The sequence below is a fragment of the Lachancea lanzarotensis genome, scaffold LALA0S01 (genome assembly GCF_000938715.1).
Source record: "Lachancea lanzarotensis genome assembly LALA0, scaffold LALA0S01, whole genome shotgun sequence".
Taxonomy (NCBI): Eukaryota; Fungi; Ascomycota; class Saccharomycetes; order Saccharomycetales; family Saccharomycetaceae; genus Lachancea; species Lachancea lanzarotensis.
In genome coordinates, this window is record NW_019212879.1 from 375,672 (window position 1) to 392,550 (window position 16,879).

General features: G+C 45.8%; 8 protein-coding genes across 8 annotated transcripts; 4 read left to right on the forward strand and 4 right to left on the reverse strand.

Moving 5' to 3' along the window:
- Nucleotides 1-210: 210 nt before the first annotated feature.
- On the reverse strand, nt 211-1,182 carry ENV9 (LALA0S01e03994g1_1; the record flags this gene model as incomplete). The annotated part of the gene is made up of 1 exon (XM_022774274.1): nt 211-1,182. The coding sequence occupies one exon, from the start codon at nt 1,180-1,182 to the stop codon at nt 211-213; it is 972 nt and encodes a 323-aa protein (XP_022626388.1).
- A 973-nt stretch (nt 1,183-2,155) lies between these two features.
- Nucleotides 2,156-3,937, forward strand: BEM4 (LALA0S01e04016g1_1; the record flags this gene model as incomplete). The annotated part of the gene is made up of 1 exon (XM_022774275.1): nt 2,156-3,937. The coding sequence occupies one exon, from the start codon at nt 2,156-2,158 to the stop codon at nt 3,935-3,937; it is 1,782 nt and encodes a 593-aa protein (XP_022626389.1).
- A 177-nt stretch (nt 3,938-4,114) lies between these two features.
- On the forward strand, nt 4,115-4,975 carry LALA0_S01e04038g (LALA0S01e04038g1_1; the record flags this gene model as incomplete). The annotated part of the gene is made up of 1 exon (XM_022774278.1): nt 4,115-4,975. One exon carries the CDS (start codon nt 4,115-4,117, stop codon nt 4,973-4,975), a length of 861 nt encoding a protein of 286 aa, XP_022626390.1.
- Nucleotides 4,976-5,720: 745 nt separating this feature from the next.
- On the forward strand, nt 5,721-6,326 carry SRL1 (LALA0S01e04060g1_1; the record flags this gene model as incomplete). The annotated part of the gene is made up of 1 exon (XM_022774279.1): nt 5,721-6,326. The coding sequence occupies one exon, from the start codon at nt 5,721-5,723 to the stop codon at nt 6,324-6,326; it is 606 nt and encodes a 201-aa protein (XP_022626391.1).
- Nucleotides 6,327-7,043: 717 nt separating this feature from the next.
- MLH3 (LALA0S01e04082g1_1) lies at nt 7,044-8,900 on the forward strand (the record flags this gene model as incomplete). Its single annotated transcript, XM_022774280.1, has 1 exon — nt 7,044-8,900. One exon carries the CDS (start codon nt 7,044-7,046, stop codon nt 8,898-8,900), a length of 1,857 nt encoding a protein of 618 aa, XP_022626392.1.
- Nucleotides 8,869-10,788, reverse strand: APC5 (LALA0S01e04104g1_1; the record flags this gene model as incomplete). The annotated part of the gene is made up of 1 exon (XM_022774281.1): nt 8,869-10,788. One exon carries the CDS (start codon nt 10,786-10,788, stop codon nt 8,869-8,871), a length of 1,920 nt encoding a protein of 639 aa, XP_022626393.1.
- A 1,892-nt stretch (nt 10,789-12,680) lies between these two features.
- On the reverse strand, nt 12,681-14,042 carry CLP1 (LALA0S01e04126g1_1; the record flags this gene model as incomplete). The annotated part of the gene is made up of 1 exon (XM_022774282.1): nt 12,681-14,042. One exon carries the CDS (start codon nt 14,040-14,042, stop codon nt 12,681-12,683), a length of 1,362 nt encoding a protein of 453 aa, XP_022626394.1.
- A 154-nt stretch (nt 14,043-14,196) lies between these two features.
- On the reverse strand, nt 14,197-15,099 carry TUM1 (LALA0S01e04148g1_1; the record flags this gene model as incomplete). Its single annotated transcript, XM_022774283.1, has 1 exon — nt 14,197-15,099. One exon carries the CDS (start codon nt 15,097-15,099, stop codon nt 14,197-14,199), a length of 903 nt encoding a protein of 300 aa, XP_022626395.1.
- Nucleotides 15,100-16,879: the final 1,780 nt, after the last annotated feature.

The following is a 16,879-nucleotide window of genomic DNA, read 5'->3' on the forward strand; positions in this document are numbered from 1 at the left end:
ATTATCGTTTTGTCATTTACCGTCACTGGCAATGACACACTACACCAACGACAAGGTTTCTAGCACCCATAGATGTTTGGTCAGTTTCGTGGGTTTCAAAACAACGCTCACATAAATATTCGACTGTCCTTATGCGGCATGATAGTGCGTTCCGGCTTAAATATATATATTATTGTCTATTATGATCTTCACAGCGCTAAAACGAAATGTTCAAAAATCGTACCCACGGTCTCGTAGTTCGTGGATTGTCCACAACCAAGTTGAAGCGGCATTATCAAGGTTATTGGCCACGTAGCTTGGTTTTGCTTCTCGTCCCCCAGTGGTCAGATACTTCCCGTTGTCCCACTCCCGTTCCAGTTCTGTCGAAAGAGCTGCTCGCAATGTAGCGACAGAGCCCTGTTCATTGGAGACGCCAAAAAAATATCCCACTAGCTGGAAATAAAACCAAAAGAAAATGCCAACAATGGGCAACCGAGTCCAATAGCTGAAAAGATTGGTTTTCATAACTAGACCTGGGTGCACAGACATACACAGGACATCCGAGTGCTTGATTGCCAACATTTTCGCAAACTGAATACACGCCGTTTTAGCCATTGCATACCGCATCCACGTAAATAGTATGTTCGGTTTGTAATTGAAACTCTGCGATAAACTGAAGTAGGAAAGCTCCAAGTTGTGGCCTATCGACGAGACCGAAATAATTCTGCCCCGACACCGTTTGATGTTGGGTAAAAGCTGCATTGTGAGCAAAAAATGAGCCACATAGTTCGTTTGCAGCTGAATTTCAAACCCATCTTCGGTGACGCTGTACGGAAGCGCCATAACCCCTGCATTGTTTATAAGAACATCCAAGGAGGATTCCAAACTCCGAAATTTTTTGGCAGCTTTCTCAACGCTCTTCAATTGCGCCAGATCCAGAGACAAATACAGCAGCTCGCCCACGGGATTTCTGTTCTTCGGTTCCAAAGCCTTGAGTCTGTTTTTGGCTTCCTTTTTGATATCCTTCAGTGCCCGGGAAACCCTATTAGCATTTCTCCCAGCTACGTAGACCGCAAATCCGTGCATATATAGGTGCAGAACCGTGTACCAGCCAATACCGCTATTGCCACCTGTCACTAAGGCCACTTTGCGGTGTTTTCGCGGGTCGTAGTACGGCAGTGAACTTAGGTCGAAATTCGTCATTGGACGGTGGTGTTTGGTGTGAAAAACAAGAGGAATCCCGGTAACAACTTTTGAGCTTAACCTTCCTCTTGCTGTTTGAGCGAGCTAGGATGCAATTCTACTCAGGAAAGGCCTTTCAATTGCTGGGTTGTAGTGATCTTATCTTTCTAGTTTCCCAAGGCGATGAGGTGATGAAAGTTGTAGTTAATTTCAATATAGTAAGAAAGATGAGAACAACGACAAAAAGTGAGCTTAGCTTTCGAGAAGAAGCCTGAGTGACCGTTATGTGCTGGTAACAATGTTCTATAATTTCTTGGGTCTACTAGCAATGACTAGACGGAACTCCGCAAACTTTTGGAGCTTTTCTGGGGCCTCTGGACGACCTTTTGTATGGCTAATTTAAGTTACAGCTATAAGGTTGAGAAACTTGAAAGTTTCAACCGCTGCTTGAAAGTTGATGCTTTGATGCTTTAAAGGTTAGTGCCATGCAATCGAGTGGAATACTCATTCTGAAAAGCTGCTTTGTTCTTTAGGAAAGACCAACTCAGGACATTCGACCAACAGCAGTGCTGAAATGATCATTCCTTGTCATAAAAGCATAACTGAAAAATACTCAATTGAACTCAACGTAATGTGACTGTGTATTCACATTACGTTATATGATGTTTGTTTAACCAGTAAGTGAAGAATACAGGGGTCGTATTCTTATGGTCAATACATTTAGGTGAACTAAAGATATCCAAGAGTGCAGACAACAACTGTACTATCTCATAAAAGCTCCAAATATTTGTTCAAATTACCAAGCTCAGCAGCACATATCTGGAGAGCCAAGTGGCACGCACATAGCTCGATGACACTACTCTCGAGACTTCCCCACGTGACCTTTTTGGTCACTTGTACATAATGAACGAGTAATGGCTTTCCATCGCTAGGAACAAGACCTGGAGTCCAAGTGAAGTCATAGGCTCTAATAACCAGTCTTAGAACTCCACAGATGGACTTCGACCACCTTCTCCATCAATTAGAACCATTACTGGATAATGAAGCCCTTTCCAGGATACAAGACGACTCAAATGCGACACAACACATCGTCACGACGTTAGCGGAACTAGCAGTTCAACTTCGGGCTCCAAACAATAGAGACGTTGTAAGGGAAAGTGGTATTTACGACCGTTTTCTGAAGTTTCTGGACTCCGCTTTGGAAAATAGCGAGTTATCGGACAACGTCATCGCCGTGCTATCAGAGCTGACCCGCTGTTTAGCCAATTGTTTGGCTGACAACGACCCTAATAGAATTATTTTCATGGCCCGATATGTGAGCGGAAAGAACTCCAATAGTTCAGGTCTCTCAAATTTGTTAAAGCTGAGTGTGTCTCACCATACTTTGAAGTTCAGGTCATTGGCATTGATCAAAAATCTGTGTTTGGGTAATCAAGAGTATTCAGAGGCAAGTTCCTCAATTTTGACCTCTGAGTTATTTCAAGTTCTTAGGTCTTGTAGTGCTGATAGCACTCAAGAAGACGAAATTGACTCTATAGCCATGGCAGCAGATCTGCTGTTTGAATTCACAGAATTTTCATACAACACAGTTTCAAGAGCTGACATCGGGATACTAGTAGAGCTACTGCGGCGGGTTGCACCCAATTCTGGGTTACAAAGCTCCAGCGAAGATAGCGGTGATGAAGAGGATGCTCAAGGCGAAATATCACAGCTTTTGACAGGGATTGTGGAAGGCGTTGTCTCCAAGAACGAGGACCTGGACTTTTCAGATTCTGTTGCAACCCACACACTACAAAAGACCGTATTGGAGTCATTGGCACTGCTGGAGGCGAAGACAACGCTCGAAAACAAGCTGATCATGATGCGCAGGCTTGTTTCCATTGCGGGGCTTATTTCTGCCAGCAAATCTAATACCAACCTTCAGGACAGGGATATGTGCTACCAGATTGTCCAGAACGCTGATGGCGGGTACACAATCGCTGCTGCGCTTATCATACTGTCAAATTGCGTTTCGTCACGTCAATCGGCAGACGAGATATCTGCAAATCTGTCACTGGGGCTCATTATCGAGAAGTGTGAGGGATTCAGGGACCCGGTGCAATTTCAAGGATTTTTGGACCTTTTGAAGAAGATTTTGAATCTATCTAACGCACACGAGCTACATGAACCCGATCTAAGTCTTCTTTCACTGCAATTGAAAACCTGCCACGATCAATGCCAGTATTTTCAAAGTCTGGCACCGCTTGTGGATGCTTTTCTTGACAAGTTGGTTGCCGTGCTGCCCGGCTCTGTGCTTCGAAGAACAATATTGTCAAACGACAACCTCAAAACTGTCATCACCGAGCGTGGTGGCATTGCCACTGCTCTTTTAATAGACAAACTAGTCTTGCAGCGCAGGGGTCGCGAGGACTACTCACTTTTGGATACCCTATGGGCGTCTATATTCCGTTTCGTGCGCGATTCTTCAACGGTCACCCAGCCACAGGGAGTCTCTACGCCCTTCTTGTTCCAACTCATGAAATCACTAGGAATATATCTTCGATCCCTAAGAATTGAAGACCCCAATCCTGTGTTTGAAGCGCATTCTCGCCAGCTTTCCATGTTGTTCGATACAATTGCGTCGTTGGCGACCAAAACCGATCCTGCAAGCAAAAGCATCTACAACAACGCCCGTTTCGTCGCAGGAATGACCATAAACCTGCTCAAGGATGTGACAGGACCTACGTACCGCGCCCAACTGCTGGAATCTGCCACGCAACTGCTTATGGACCATTAGTTCGACCTTTCAATGGCTACAACGTGACCTAAATTACAGCTGCTCATCTCATTACCATAGACAATACCACGCAAGAAAGGGCATCGCATAACTGGAAACCTGACTAAACTCAAATCAGGGCACCCCAATAGCTCTTTATTACTTCTTTATAAACTGTGTATATCCTTTATTTAAGCGATGGCTCTCGATGACGACGAATCCTGCCAATTGCTGGGCCCTGTATCGCTGTTTATCCAGTCTTTAATGGGACTTATAGCCATTGGTGGTGTGTTAGTCAAACGGCGCTACGAAAGACCCAAAAGACGGTGGAGAGTATGGAGTTTCGACGTTGGGAAGCAGGTTCTTGGATCGCTGATCTTGCATTTCCTCAACGTCGGAATTAGCATCTTGAAGCAACAGGGCGAGACCGTGTTAATTGCGATGAGCTTGAAGGAACATCACACATACAGTGGAGGTGATGACGATCCCGGTGGGGACCAATGTGACTGGTACTTTCTTAATCTACTGATGGATACTACGGTAGGCACTTTGGTACTTTGGATGTTGCTACGTGTGCTGGAAAACTGGCTCACATACCTGGGAGTCGAAAACATCGAGAGTGGTAATTACTACGCGGAGCCCTTGGGCGAACTGGATCTGGAAGAGGTATCCATTGAGAACCCAGGCGACGGAAACAACGGGCTGGAGCGCTATGAGCCGCTTTTCAGCGCATTTGGCAAGCAATTGATGATGTTTGTGTGCGGACTGGCACTGACAAAAATGTGTGTTTTCCTTATTTTAACGTATTTCGAGGTTTTGGCCGTGTGGTTTGCGGAACTGACCCTCAACTGGGCCAATCCCTGGCCCAACTTTCAGGTCTTCCTCGTTATGTTCGTGTTCCCGGTGCTTTTGAATTGCTTTCAGTACTTTTGGGTCGATAGCATCATCAAGTTGCATCCGAAGACCATGTCCACCAGCGAGCGGGAGAACTTTGAGGACACTTTTAGTTCCATAGCGGACGCTACAGGGAACAAGAACAGCTACGGTGCGACTACCTAGGGAGATACTTTAAATTTACTAAAAAGCTCAAGTATACGTCAGAGCACATAAACTCTCCAGAGACATACGTCCAGCCGTTTCAAAAACTGGAGAAGCATTTGTTCTCAATTGCGGAGCGTTCTTGAGCTTAACACAACGGTTTTGGTTGTCCTCTTCACGAACGAATGCCAAAAAAGTCCTCTTTTGGCAATAATCTTGCTATGCCCAAAAATGAAGGCCACTGTTAGAGGAAATTCCTGCAAAGCCTCTACAAGCGTGGTGCCAGTGTGTCGTTTGCTTGATGGCACGTTCACGACGTCACATGAAATGCCAAGTCGTCGATCTTCGTCGTGGAAGCCAGATTTTTTCGCGGAATGCAGTGCACATTTTTCGCGGAATTCGTGGACGCAGGTGAACAATGCTCAAGAATGGTAAGGCGGCATACCGAAAAGACTAAACAGCATACCAGTAGATGGAGCGCTGCGGTTTCGCGTTTTGGAACAGCATTCGTGGTTTAGCCACCCAGCTGCGAAGTATAAAAGAGAGACACAATTCTGGATTTCTAAGAATGTGAAGACGTTTTCGCGGTTAGAGATTCATACTTTCCAAAGCTGAACTTCGCTAAACGCCAACACTAAACTAGCCTGAGCCACTTTTACAATCGGTCTCGTCCACTCATTCGTCTTTTAGCGTTTTCACCTCTCAGTTCATCCAACCTTCGAGTCCTTCATTACATTATCGAACTTTCACGAATCAACTGCACTTCATGAAATTTTCCACATTGATCCCAGCTGTTTTAGCTGCCAGTGGACTTACATCTGCCATCGGTTACTCCAACCTCACCACTACGACCCTTGCACCCAGCAGCAAAGCCGTGTTGACCACGGAAACTACTGAGTTCACCAGCAACGGCAACGACTATACCTCTACGGTTACGCTTTTAACCACGATCACATTGAGTAATAGCGCTGCATCTGCCTCGGCTTCTACCCCTGCCTTGGCCTCTGCTTCTGCATCTGGTGCTGCTGGTGTGTCGGTCAGTGTCAACGGTAACGCTAAGGACGCAAATGCGCTTTTGACCACCTCGTCTGAGACTGAGATCTGGTCCACCATCACGTCCACTTTGTACACTACACAGAGCGTCACTATGTCAAACAGCCAGGTTTCTTTGTCGACCAGCGCATATGAGAAGCAAATTGTAGTAGGAACTTCCAACCCAGCTTGTGTTCCTCAGACGGTCACTGTCACCCAGGACCAGACCCATACCCAATACGTCACTGTCACCGCCTCGGGGCCTGCTGCGTCTTCATCTGCCTACACCTGGGCTCCAGCATCAGCTTCCATCTACAACGGAACCAGCACTGCCCGCTAGTGTCGAAAACGATAAACTGGACTCTCATTTCTGCAATTTCCCCTTTCTTAGGTATACGGTGTAAGCTTTTAAACATGTTATTCTGAAAAAGGACCACATTCATTCATGGCCGGGGGACGCCTTTGCCGTGCAGCTTGGTCGCAGCTGGCTACTGCTGCTGTCGTCAAGTTCTTAGCTCTTCACTGACGCAGTGCCAGAATAGTACAAAGTGATATGAGCAAGAAGGTGTCAATAGTATCGCAGAGGTTACCTTGTGAATGGTTGGAACGGCCTCACATGTTCTCTGATACTCTTTCTCACCGCAACAAGGTATATAGAGACTCATTAGAAGCTGAAAAAAGATGTTTTCGCATTTTTTCTTCCATTTTGGAAACGGAAGTCTCACCTAGGAAGCTAAGTTGACTGGTATCAGTGAACTGTCAAAGACATTAGGAATTGTTGCTAAACAGATTTATCTAGGGTAATCGAACATGCTTGAACTAATGGCACGGCTCAATTGACATCAGAAACCTCCTATCATGGTTTTATACTGACATGGAAAATTGAGTCACATGACCTTTCAACATACCATTTGAATATCAATAGCAGGAATCAACCATTCATAGTCCGTTAGTTCAACCAACTTCAGTGCAAGGTCTGGCTTGTAGAGACCACTTCAATTCAGTTTTGTTAACCACTTTATAGCTTATCCTAAACTACATAGAAAATGGTATAAACATGACCGGTGAGATCCGCAAATTGAGTGCAACAGTTGCGGACGCAATTGCTGCTGGGAAGTCCGTGAAATGCATTACCACTGCGATAGGAATGCTGTTGGAAAATAGTGTGGAATCTGGCGCCTCCGATGTAGAAATAGTTGTGGATCTGGATCACGACGCTTTTACAGTGCGGGACAATGGATGTGGGATGAACGCTGCAGATCTGGAATATTTTGGACGTTCTGGGTATTCTTCGAAAGCTGAGAAAAAGGGCTTGAAATGGCACCAGGGTCGCAGCATTCACATAATTTCGTGCATGGCGAAAATCACAACGTTCACTCGAGCTGGCGGTGATAATTCGGCTTTGTCCAAACTTCCCATGGGCGAGATACAATTGTGCGATTTTCCACTGCCCTTTGGGACGTCAATCATCGTAACAGACTTCTTCCACAACGTACCCGTTCGTCGTGAAGTTTTGCAGGCGACTCCGAAGAGTTTGATTTACGACAAACTTCGCTTGCTAGTTTTTGACCAGTTGGTGATGAACCCAGATCTGCAGATTTTGGTCACATCTGCAACTTTGCTGGAAAATGGATTCACCATTTTTGAATCTCGGAATTTGGGCCCGAATGTCTCTTCTGATGCCGAAAAGTTGTCCTCCTGCTTGCATAACGTTTTCGGTTCGTGTGATCAGAATTACGGGATGATGCCAGTTCATGCGCAGTTCAAAAGTTATAAACTCAATGGTCTTGTATCAACTGCGTTGACTTCCAACAAAGGGTTGCAGCTATTGTACATCAACGGCCAGAGATGTGAGGACGAAGCTGTTAAGAAACCGATATCGCGGCTGTTGTCGAACGTGCGATCTCCAGGAAGCGAAAGTGAACTTCACTCACGTAGACATTTTTTTCCGTATGTGCTCAAATTCTCCACTTCGTCTGGAATACCTAGTGACTTGCCCCGAATGCATTTAAAAGGCCACAGTGCCAGCAGTGTATTACAGTCCCTCATCACAAGCATTGTGAATACAGGCTTTAAGATTGGCAGCTGGTCACCCCGCAAGCGAACAGCAACCCTGTCAAGAAGAGATTGCAAACGCCCACTCACTCATAAACTAGCAACTGACGGCGTTTCTGAAGTACACTTCGCTTCTTTTAGGAAATCGGTGCTGAATACGTTTGCAGTCGTTAATCAGGTCGACAGAAAATTTATTCTTCTTAGAGCGACTAAAACCATCAAACACGACTTTCCGCTATTGATTCTTGTCGACCAGCACGCTTGCGATGAAAGAATCAAGCTAGAATCAATGCTTCAAGAGTTCATATGTGAATTTGCACTTTTTCCCCAAGCGTTGTTTGATGTGAACCTTCAAATCACATTAACACTGCGAGAATACCAAATCATTGAAGCTTACCGAACTGAGTTGTCTAAGTGGGGCTTGAGATATATTGTTGAGGACTTAGACGCGCAATCCTCCGAGATAGTTCTTATCATGACTACGCTGCCAAAAATATTGCAGCACTGCTCGAAAAGCGTTTTGAAAAAGCTGTTGGTATGGCACGCGGACGATCTACGTTTGTTCAGAAAGGCTTGTGTGGGTAACATTTCCGATACCGACAACTTTGAATGGTGGAAATATACGAAGTGCATGCCTTCAATTTTGCTAGACCTTCTACGTAGCAGAGCATGCAGGTCGGCAATCACATTCGGCAAAGAGCTTTCGAACACCGAGTGTGAGTTAATGGTAGCCGCATTGCGTAAGTGTAGAAATCCGTTCTACTGCGCTCATGGGCGGCCTTCAATAGTCCCCATCACCACCGACCGTCAAACTGCAGGTGTTTCATTCAGCTCTGACTATACTTTAGAGGCGGACTAGAAGCTAGATACAGTTTAGCAACACTGAGCTGCAGTTCAGAATCTGCATATGCAAAAATATTGTGCATGACACTGCGTAACAGGTGAAAGCACTCCTGCCGCTTTCCCACTAAAAGGAGGACCTGTGAGAGCAGTATGATGGAGTTACCCATGAGAAATCCATTTTTGGTGGTTGCAGCATGCTCCGTCACTTTTGATAGAATCGGCAGGGCCCTCACTTGTAAGCCACAGTCAACTAGAATCCGACACTTTGCCAATTGAAATCGATTTTCATTATCGACGTCAGGAAATGCTGATTGACATTCATGTATTCTAGAATTGATAAACTGCATGGCCTGGTCGTATTCACCTTGGGCCACCCAATTTTGTATGACCTGTTTCTCGAGCGAACGCTTGTCATGGTATGTTAAATCTGGTGCTTTGAGACGGGCTAGCAGCTGCGGTACATGGTCTAGCGAAGGGTCGTTTTGAGAGAGGTCACTTGGTGCAAAACTTTCATAAACTTGCTGCAGTGTTTTGGATCCCAAATACTCCCATACTTGAGCACTGTGTGCGGCCATCAGTCGCAAGCCGTTACTACGCTGTAACGCTAATAAGCTGGACTTGAAGGATGACTCGAGAATCTGAATTACAAAACCCGTATTTTGCATTGTCCACAGCGTGTCATAACGGTATCCCATTTCGAAAACGTACGAGCTCTGATCTGGCGGACAAGTTTTCAAGTACTGCAGGATTTGAGCTGTTGAAACGTGGAATTTGGTAGCCAGGTTTGGATATTTGCACATGAACTCAAATACCCACATCAGAATCAAATTTAGCGTGTGTGTATCTTTATTTTCGCGAGCCACCGCAATAGCTTCCTCGAACGTCTTCACGGCCGCATCACCATTGTGGAAATGCGCGTGAAATGATGCTAGCGACAATAAGGACAGGTAGAAGTTAGGTTCCGTGTTTTGACCTAGCATGTAGTCGAAATATCTGTATAGCAAGCCGAGAAAATCGTCGTAACGGTTTTGTCGTAGGTCTTCCAGACCTTTGAGTACATACACGACTGGAAATCGTGCCGTATCTTCAAGAGACATGTTGTCAATCAAATCTCTTGTTCGGTCTTGTAATGGCGAGTTGCTATACAACATGCAATGCGCTTCGTGTGCAAGTAAAGCGCGCAAATGATCATGGGAAATCATCATACACACGTTGCGGTCGTTATTCATCAAATCTGAATAGCGATCGTTCAATCCTGCGTCTTGCAGCTCTTGCAATCCGTCAAGATCTGCGTCGGACTCCAGAATAAATCGCATTAGTGGGCCCAAAGATGGTATTTCACCATGGAAGCCGGTCCAGTGGGGATGTTCGTCTCGCAGTTGTTGCATATTCCATCGCAGGTTCCGCCAAAGTCGTTCAGAGTCTTCAAAATCTTGCAATTGGTGCTTGGACATGCATTGACACACAAATTGTCCCAAAAGACTGTTCTTAGTGAGCTGCCGATCCAGGACACGACCCTGGCGAGCTTTAGCAGCTGCTCGGTAGTTTTCAACAATGCAATGGGTGTTAAGAACATTCATAAGTTTGTCAATGGCTCCCACTGTAGTGATACGCTCAAGCGATGCAACAAGAAGGAAGGCTGCTGGAGCACATCCATCATCTTCAAGTAGCTGGACAAGGTCCCAGATCATTGGTGAAATCACATTTGCCACGTCTGGAGCAGGTGTGCAACTGTCGAACGGTGCCAGGACTCGCGTGGGTCCACCTGGTGCTGGAATGAGCTTCAATAACGTAAGATGACCTATTTGTTCCGTATTCTCACAGAACAACGCTATAAGCACCAACAATGCCACCTCGTGGGGCGACAATGTATCTGTGATGATCACTGTACGCTTGGAAGGCATTGGACAGGGCCCTTAAGGATGCAAGGTTAGGTCCTAGACGGTTTAGTTGGTGTTTTTGTCGTGACAAGTGGATCTTCAAGACGACAACGACACAAATGAACCATGATGTTTTTAGTGAAGAAGACTGAAGCCGCGGTATCTACGTTGAATCGCGAGTAGTATTCAAGGCACTTTACGATTTCGACGATTGTGGCAAGGCTGCTGTTTTTATGAGTATGTACAGTTTTCTATAATTTTTGATTTGTGGAGGATTACGACCGTAGTTGAGACCTGAAATGTAAGGTAATGGTTCCGAGGTCTCGAGTAGAGCATCATTGAATTAATAGGCTAGTGGTGAGGTGTTTTCCACGCTTTGAAATGAAGTTCCCATGGTAAACATATCATCAATGATAGGGATGGAATGAATTGTACGATAATGTGAGAATACGATCAGATCAAAGCATTTTTGAATTGATCAAAGATTTTGCGGAGATTGATGAAGTATTGACCTGGTCACTAGAGCCTCTGCAACTGTCTCAATGTTTGGTAGTGTGGTTGCAACTTCCCGCGAATAATGAAATTGGGAAAACGCACCAAAGAGGCAGACTCGATTATACAGATATGACCGCTGCTCCAGGATGGCGATAGAAACCTATTAGTAGCCCTTCTAATGAACATTGATACCTGGCAGGCCAAGTTGTGCTGATGGTAGCGTGGCAGATGCTTCAGATGACACTTCAGTCGGAAGTGATAAGGTTATTGGAACTGTCGTCACAGAAAAAGCACAGTGTCAGCGATGATAAAGTCAACAATTGTATTGGTCCAGAGTAAGCTCCTCAGTGCGTGTGTGTTGTGCCCAAATGTGTTCCACTACTTCACTGTGTGTAAATGCTGCGAAAATTGTCCTCGAGAAACCATTAGGGACGTCAGTTGTGCCAGCGGAAAGCAGATTTCTTGATTTTATCCGGTTCGACCTCTCACATTGGCTTTTTCAACGCTTTCACAAGTCTTGTATCTATCACCATCAAATAAGCTTTGTATTTGTTCTCCCACGTCCCCTCCTGCCCCAACACATTCAAATTTCCCGATCCTGCCTCTTTTTATCAACAACTTCAGTAAGCTTCGGTATGTTAGCTTTTAGTGAACACTGAGAACCTCTGAGCTTCAGTCTCCCAGGTAATTTGACAAGCCATGAAAATAACCGTGTTGCTGTAATATACATACAGATGCACCATTTCGCGCCAAGTCACTGTTCCAACAGTTACTTCGTCTAAGTGTTACTCCATCTGATGTAGTTCCGCTGCTATGGTGCAGCGATCCATTCAAAAGCTATGATGAAATGTTCTAGCTTCATTCGGGGATGTGACCAGGTCGCAGGTATCATGGTGCAAGACATTGTTGTATATTTTAGTTGGTCAAGTGCTCCATGAGTAGAGCGCAGAGTATGGACGTACTCCAACGAAAAATAGATCAGGAAATGGAAAAAGGCATTTCAATCATCTTCGTGCATTTGGGGCACGGTGAGAAGTATTGTTTGATGTTGCAGTGGTCAAATATGGCCCTCTGAACAGTATTTGGAACACGGATTGTCGTAATAGCGGTGACTATCTCAAAAAGCGTTTTCAACCCTGAGATAGCAGCAAACTGCCCACCTTGTAGACGACATCCATTTCGTAGTTTTGACGATCATCTTCTCCACGATCAAAGTGCTGAGCAGCTCTATAATATGAGCGAGTGTACGTAGAACAAGTTTTCCGCAGATTATCGTGAAAAAGACCATGGCAGGGCTTCAGTCCTCGAAGACTCAGCTCATAGCCAATTCACACCATGTTCAGACATTCGTTCAACCAACAGACCTTTCCATTGGATTAATTGCGCATCACCTCGCTGCATAAACAGCGTTCTAAACTTGTCTACTCCAAATACCTACTCTCTGTCAAAATCAACGCATTATCAGGCAAAAGTCCTGGGACGGGCAACAAGACTCTTAGCCTTCTTCGAGTATCGTGAACCTCCAAAATCAATGCAAATCCGAGAATGCCGCTTTTCACAACATCTTCAGGCGGCGCAGACCTTGGGGCATAACTTATTGCAACCAAAGCATGTTGTAAATTACTTGCGTTGACCTCCACGGGCTTCAATCGGGCTTGTGGTGCTTCTGAAGATCCAGACATGACATTTTCGGGCTCCCATACAGTCACTGCGTCACATTCAACACCTACGGCGTATGGGCTCAGCACAGTCGAGGGGTCTCCATAGAAATAGTCTCTAATAGCACCGCTCTGCAACGCACGTATTTGAACATCTTCATTTAAAATCACCCCACTCGAGGTGGGCAAACGTACGATAGTCAATGTCTCTACCGGAAGTTCGCGGTGCAGTTGCACCGCGAGTGAGTCGTCTGGAGCGCAAACCACCACCGCATTGATATGAAAAAGTGTCACTATCTCATGTATCAAAGAAAAATCGTAGTTGTCATCTTCTCCATCGCCCAATTCACGCAATGCTGGAGTATCGACTACGATCCCAACACGGCGCAAAGCACTGTCATGCGCTAAGCGAGCGTCGAGCGACGTGGCAAGTTGTTGCAACTGCACTCTATACCATTCTCGATTACGCGAAATGCGCTCTAGCCCAAAACTTTTGACCAGAGGTTGTTTCGCATGCAACGCAGTTGCACCACTTGTTGTACTATGACCCCAACCATTGTTTTGAACATCGATCAAATCTGAAATGGGTGTTGCAGACAAACAACCGGGAGGCGTATATATGCACTGTTGTGGGTCCAGATTCACGACAACAGGGCCCTGGTCCCTGGTTTTGAGAGCGTAACTGCTCAACGTTTTGGCCAAACTTGTCTTTCCCGAAGCTCTTTTGCCCACGAGCAGTACTCTTGGGCCCTGGGAGCCCGCAGCACGCTGTTTTTCAAGTGCAAAGTGCAAATTGTAGACATGTAGAGCGTTTGTATCCTTTTCGCCAATGATTTGTTGTTGAACCAAAGTTCCCGTCCATTCCAACACCACGTCTTCGACGGCATGCAGCGCGAAGCTGGTATTTTGGAACCTGTAGCTTACGGCAACAGCTAGCTCTGTGCCAAAGATCTCAGCGATACCTTCTTGCACCGTGAGAGACATTTGCGAGTCGTTGCTTACTTTAACTCGCCATTCCGATCCTCCAGCGAGCTGAACCGAATGGGGCCCCGACAGTTCAACAGATTCTAACGCATCATTATCGTACTGGTCCAATGAACCATTGAGTCCCGGCAAAGAAGCCATTTGGTGATCGCTTTTCCGTTTGAACAAGCAACTGATGTGATAAACAGTAGTGTAAGATTAGTGATGAGATGATGGAAAATGATGAAAAATTGGTGAAATGGGCATATGTAGAGGGTATTTAGATGTCGTAGTGGTTGTTGAGATGAATTCATGCCTAATTGTTCACTTTGACTTCCCCCCCACGCAGGACCCACTCGGTCCAACTGCCATCGTAAAGCCGGACGTTGGGCACACCGGCGAGTTCGAGCGCAGTCTTGATGATTACACCGGATACACCGGTTCCACACATAGCTATAGTGGGCTTTGCGGGATCTAAAGAACCTTGATGTGTGGCCAAAGCTGCAGTGATACGGTTGTGCACAGTTTCGGAGTCTTCATCGAAACATCCGAATTCTGCGAGCGTGGAGGGAAAGGGCAATGATTGGGAACCGGCAATATGTCCGCTGGGTAGTCCAGGACGAGGTTCTGGGGCTTTGCCCGTGAAACGGTCCCAACTGCGAGCGTCAACAAGGTTGTAGCGATCTCTCAGCGTGTTCGATTCCACCAATGGCAATAATTCTTCGAACACTACCACTTCTTTGGCCCGGTTGTCAATATGAGAGTCGTAGTCCGATGGCTGTGGCAATGACGACACAGTGGTCCGTTTGGCAGTGTCTAGAGGCAATCCTAGTTGCTTATATTTGGGGAAGCTGTTGAGTAAGTAGACCTGAGGGTGTCCAAAGAGCGCAAAAGTCCAAGCGGCTCGAGGAGCAGAGAAATTCCCTGCACGATCGTACACCACCAACACGTCAGACTCACGAATGCCCAGAGATCGCATGCTGGAGTTGAAAGTTGGGAGGTCTGGTAACATGTGTGGGTAAGGCGAAGCCGGGTCTTTGACGACATCGATATCGAAGAACACCGCGTTATTCAGTCTTTCTATGGTCAAAAACTCGTTGTGTGCGTCCCTGCGGGTATGGGGCATGTACCAGGACGCATCCACAGGGATGACTCGGCGACTGGTTTCGCGGGCTAAAAGCTCAATGAAGGCTGGAGGGGTGAGAAGTTTGAGAGGCATATCAAAGGCGTTTCGAGTCAAAGGTGGAAAAAAGATTGGGGGACGATTGACAATCGATAGGTAAGGTAGAGACCCTTCAAAAGAGCGAAGTTTTGAAGGATGGTTGAGAATTCGAGAAAGTACTCGAGATAAGCTCTGTGGTGGTACTCGGAGATGTACTCGAGGATGTGGTTTCAAAATGTACTCGCCATCACACATCGAGTTTCTAGTGAGAGCTTAAGGCATCGACGACAGTAGTGCTGGAGATGCCCGGGAGGATAAGGATAGACCAGTATCGTTGCACCGTTGAGCATTGCTCGTGTCTGTTTCAGACACTTCACAACTTTGGCGGATCAAATAGGAGTTTGGAGTGGTTCTTGGGTAGTAAAACATAGGATTTTTGAAGCGTCGGTGGTGGGTGGTGCAAGTTTCTGACGGTGATACACTGCTGGAAATACTCACATGGAAGTAGCAATGGTTCGGAAGCGTTAGGACGCTAAGGAGCCCAATAAAGGTTGAGGGTGTCAGAATCTGAATTCTACAAGCACACACAAGTATCAAAGCTTGGACATCATTCGTGAAGACTAGCTAATGGAAAAGTAGCCTTGACAGTAGCCTTGACGGTAGCCTTGACAGTAGCTAGAAGTCGAGTTTGGACGACCACGTCAGATAAGCACGCATAGGAAATCAAAATGGTAGAATCGTGCATTCTCAAGTGGTTAGGGGAAACCGTTTGTGATTCAATGACGCTTGAACCTTTGACACAGTTTGATACCAGAATTGTAGAGAATGCTTACAATTTGTAGGAGGAAACGTTTCATATGCAGTAGTCGATACTGTCTCAGGGCCAGCGAAGCATTCAGCTTTTCAGCAAGTAATGGAAGTGACGAATCTTTCAAAACGTTTAAAAAGTAGACAAGCGACCGGTGAGTCCACCCAGGAAGCTCCTTATCTCCATGAAAGGCTCAAAAGCCATGCATTAACTTCTTTTTCAACGTGTTGAAGGATCGACCACTAGCTATTCCCTTGTGGTTCGATACTATTAAGAGAGTCAGTGAGAAATGACACAAACCTTAGAAGACAGTTAATCCTTGTAACTTCCGCGATCTTCGACCCAAAAAGTCATCAGCTGAAGTATCAATTTGCTGGACAAGAGCTTTTGGCTTCCACGATGTACGCTTGGTACTGCAAAGTTCGATATTTAACCGCTAACAGCTCCAAAGGATATACAGGTATGGATATGTAGCTAAATAAATAGTTGTTGCAAGTTATGAAACGCAAATTAGTGTGTATTAGACGCTCCTTTCCTTGATGACCGTTGTTGTGGTTGGGCGTGGTGAAGTTGACGGGATGTATATCAAGAGACAGACCGGAGTTTTGATGATGATGCTTAAGATGTATTCGTCTATGTACTCACGATACAAACAACTGATGGTAGCGACCCAAACCCACGCCAGCAAGCAATTGTGGGATCAATGTGTGGTTCTGGAGGTACTTGGTGAACCTGAGATGAGTTAGAACTGCAACTTCATAGATTTCTGGACCAAACAGTCAGAATCAGGGTTTCTTGAGGCGAAGGTTGATAACTTCAAGAGACAGTAGTCCATAACGGTGGAAAGCTGGCGATTCTGCAACTCAATGGTTATAATACCATTCGTGTCATAGTTGGACGTTTTCGGGACTAACGGTAAGCTCGTGAGGGCCAATATTACGCTCAGATGCTAACACGGTCTCTTGGAGGTGCGGTTTACAAGCATCACCTCTTGGCTCTTGAGTGAGACTGAATTTGAATCAAGGTTAC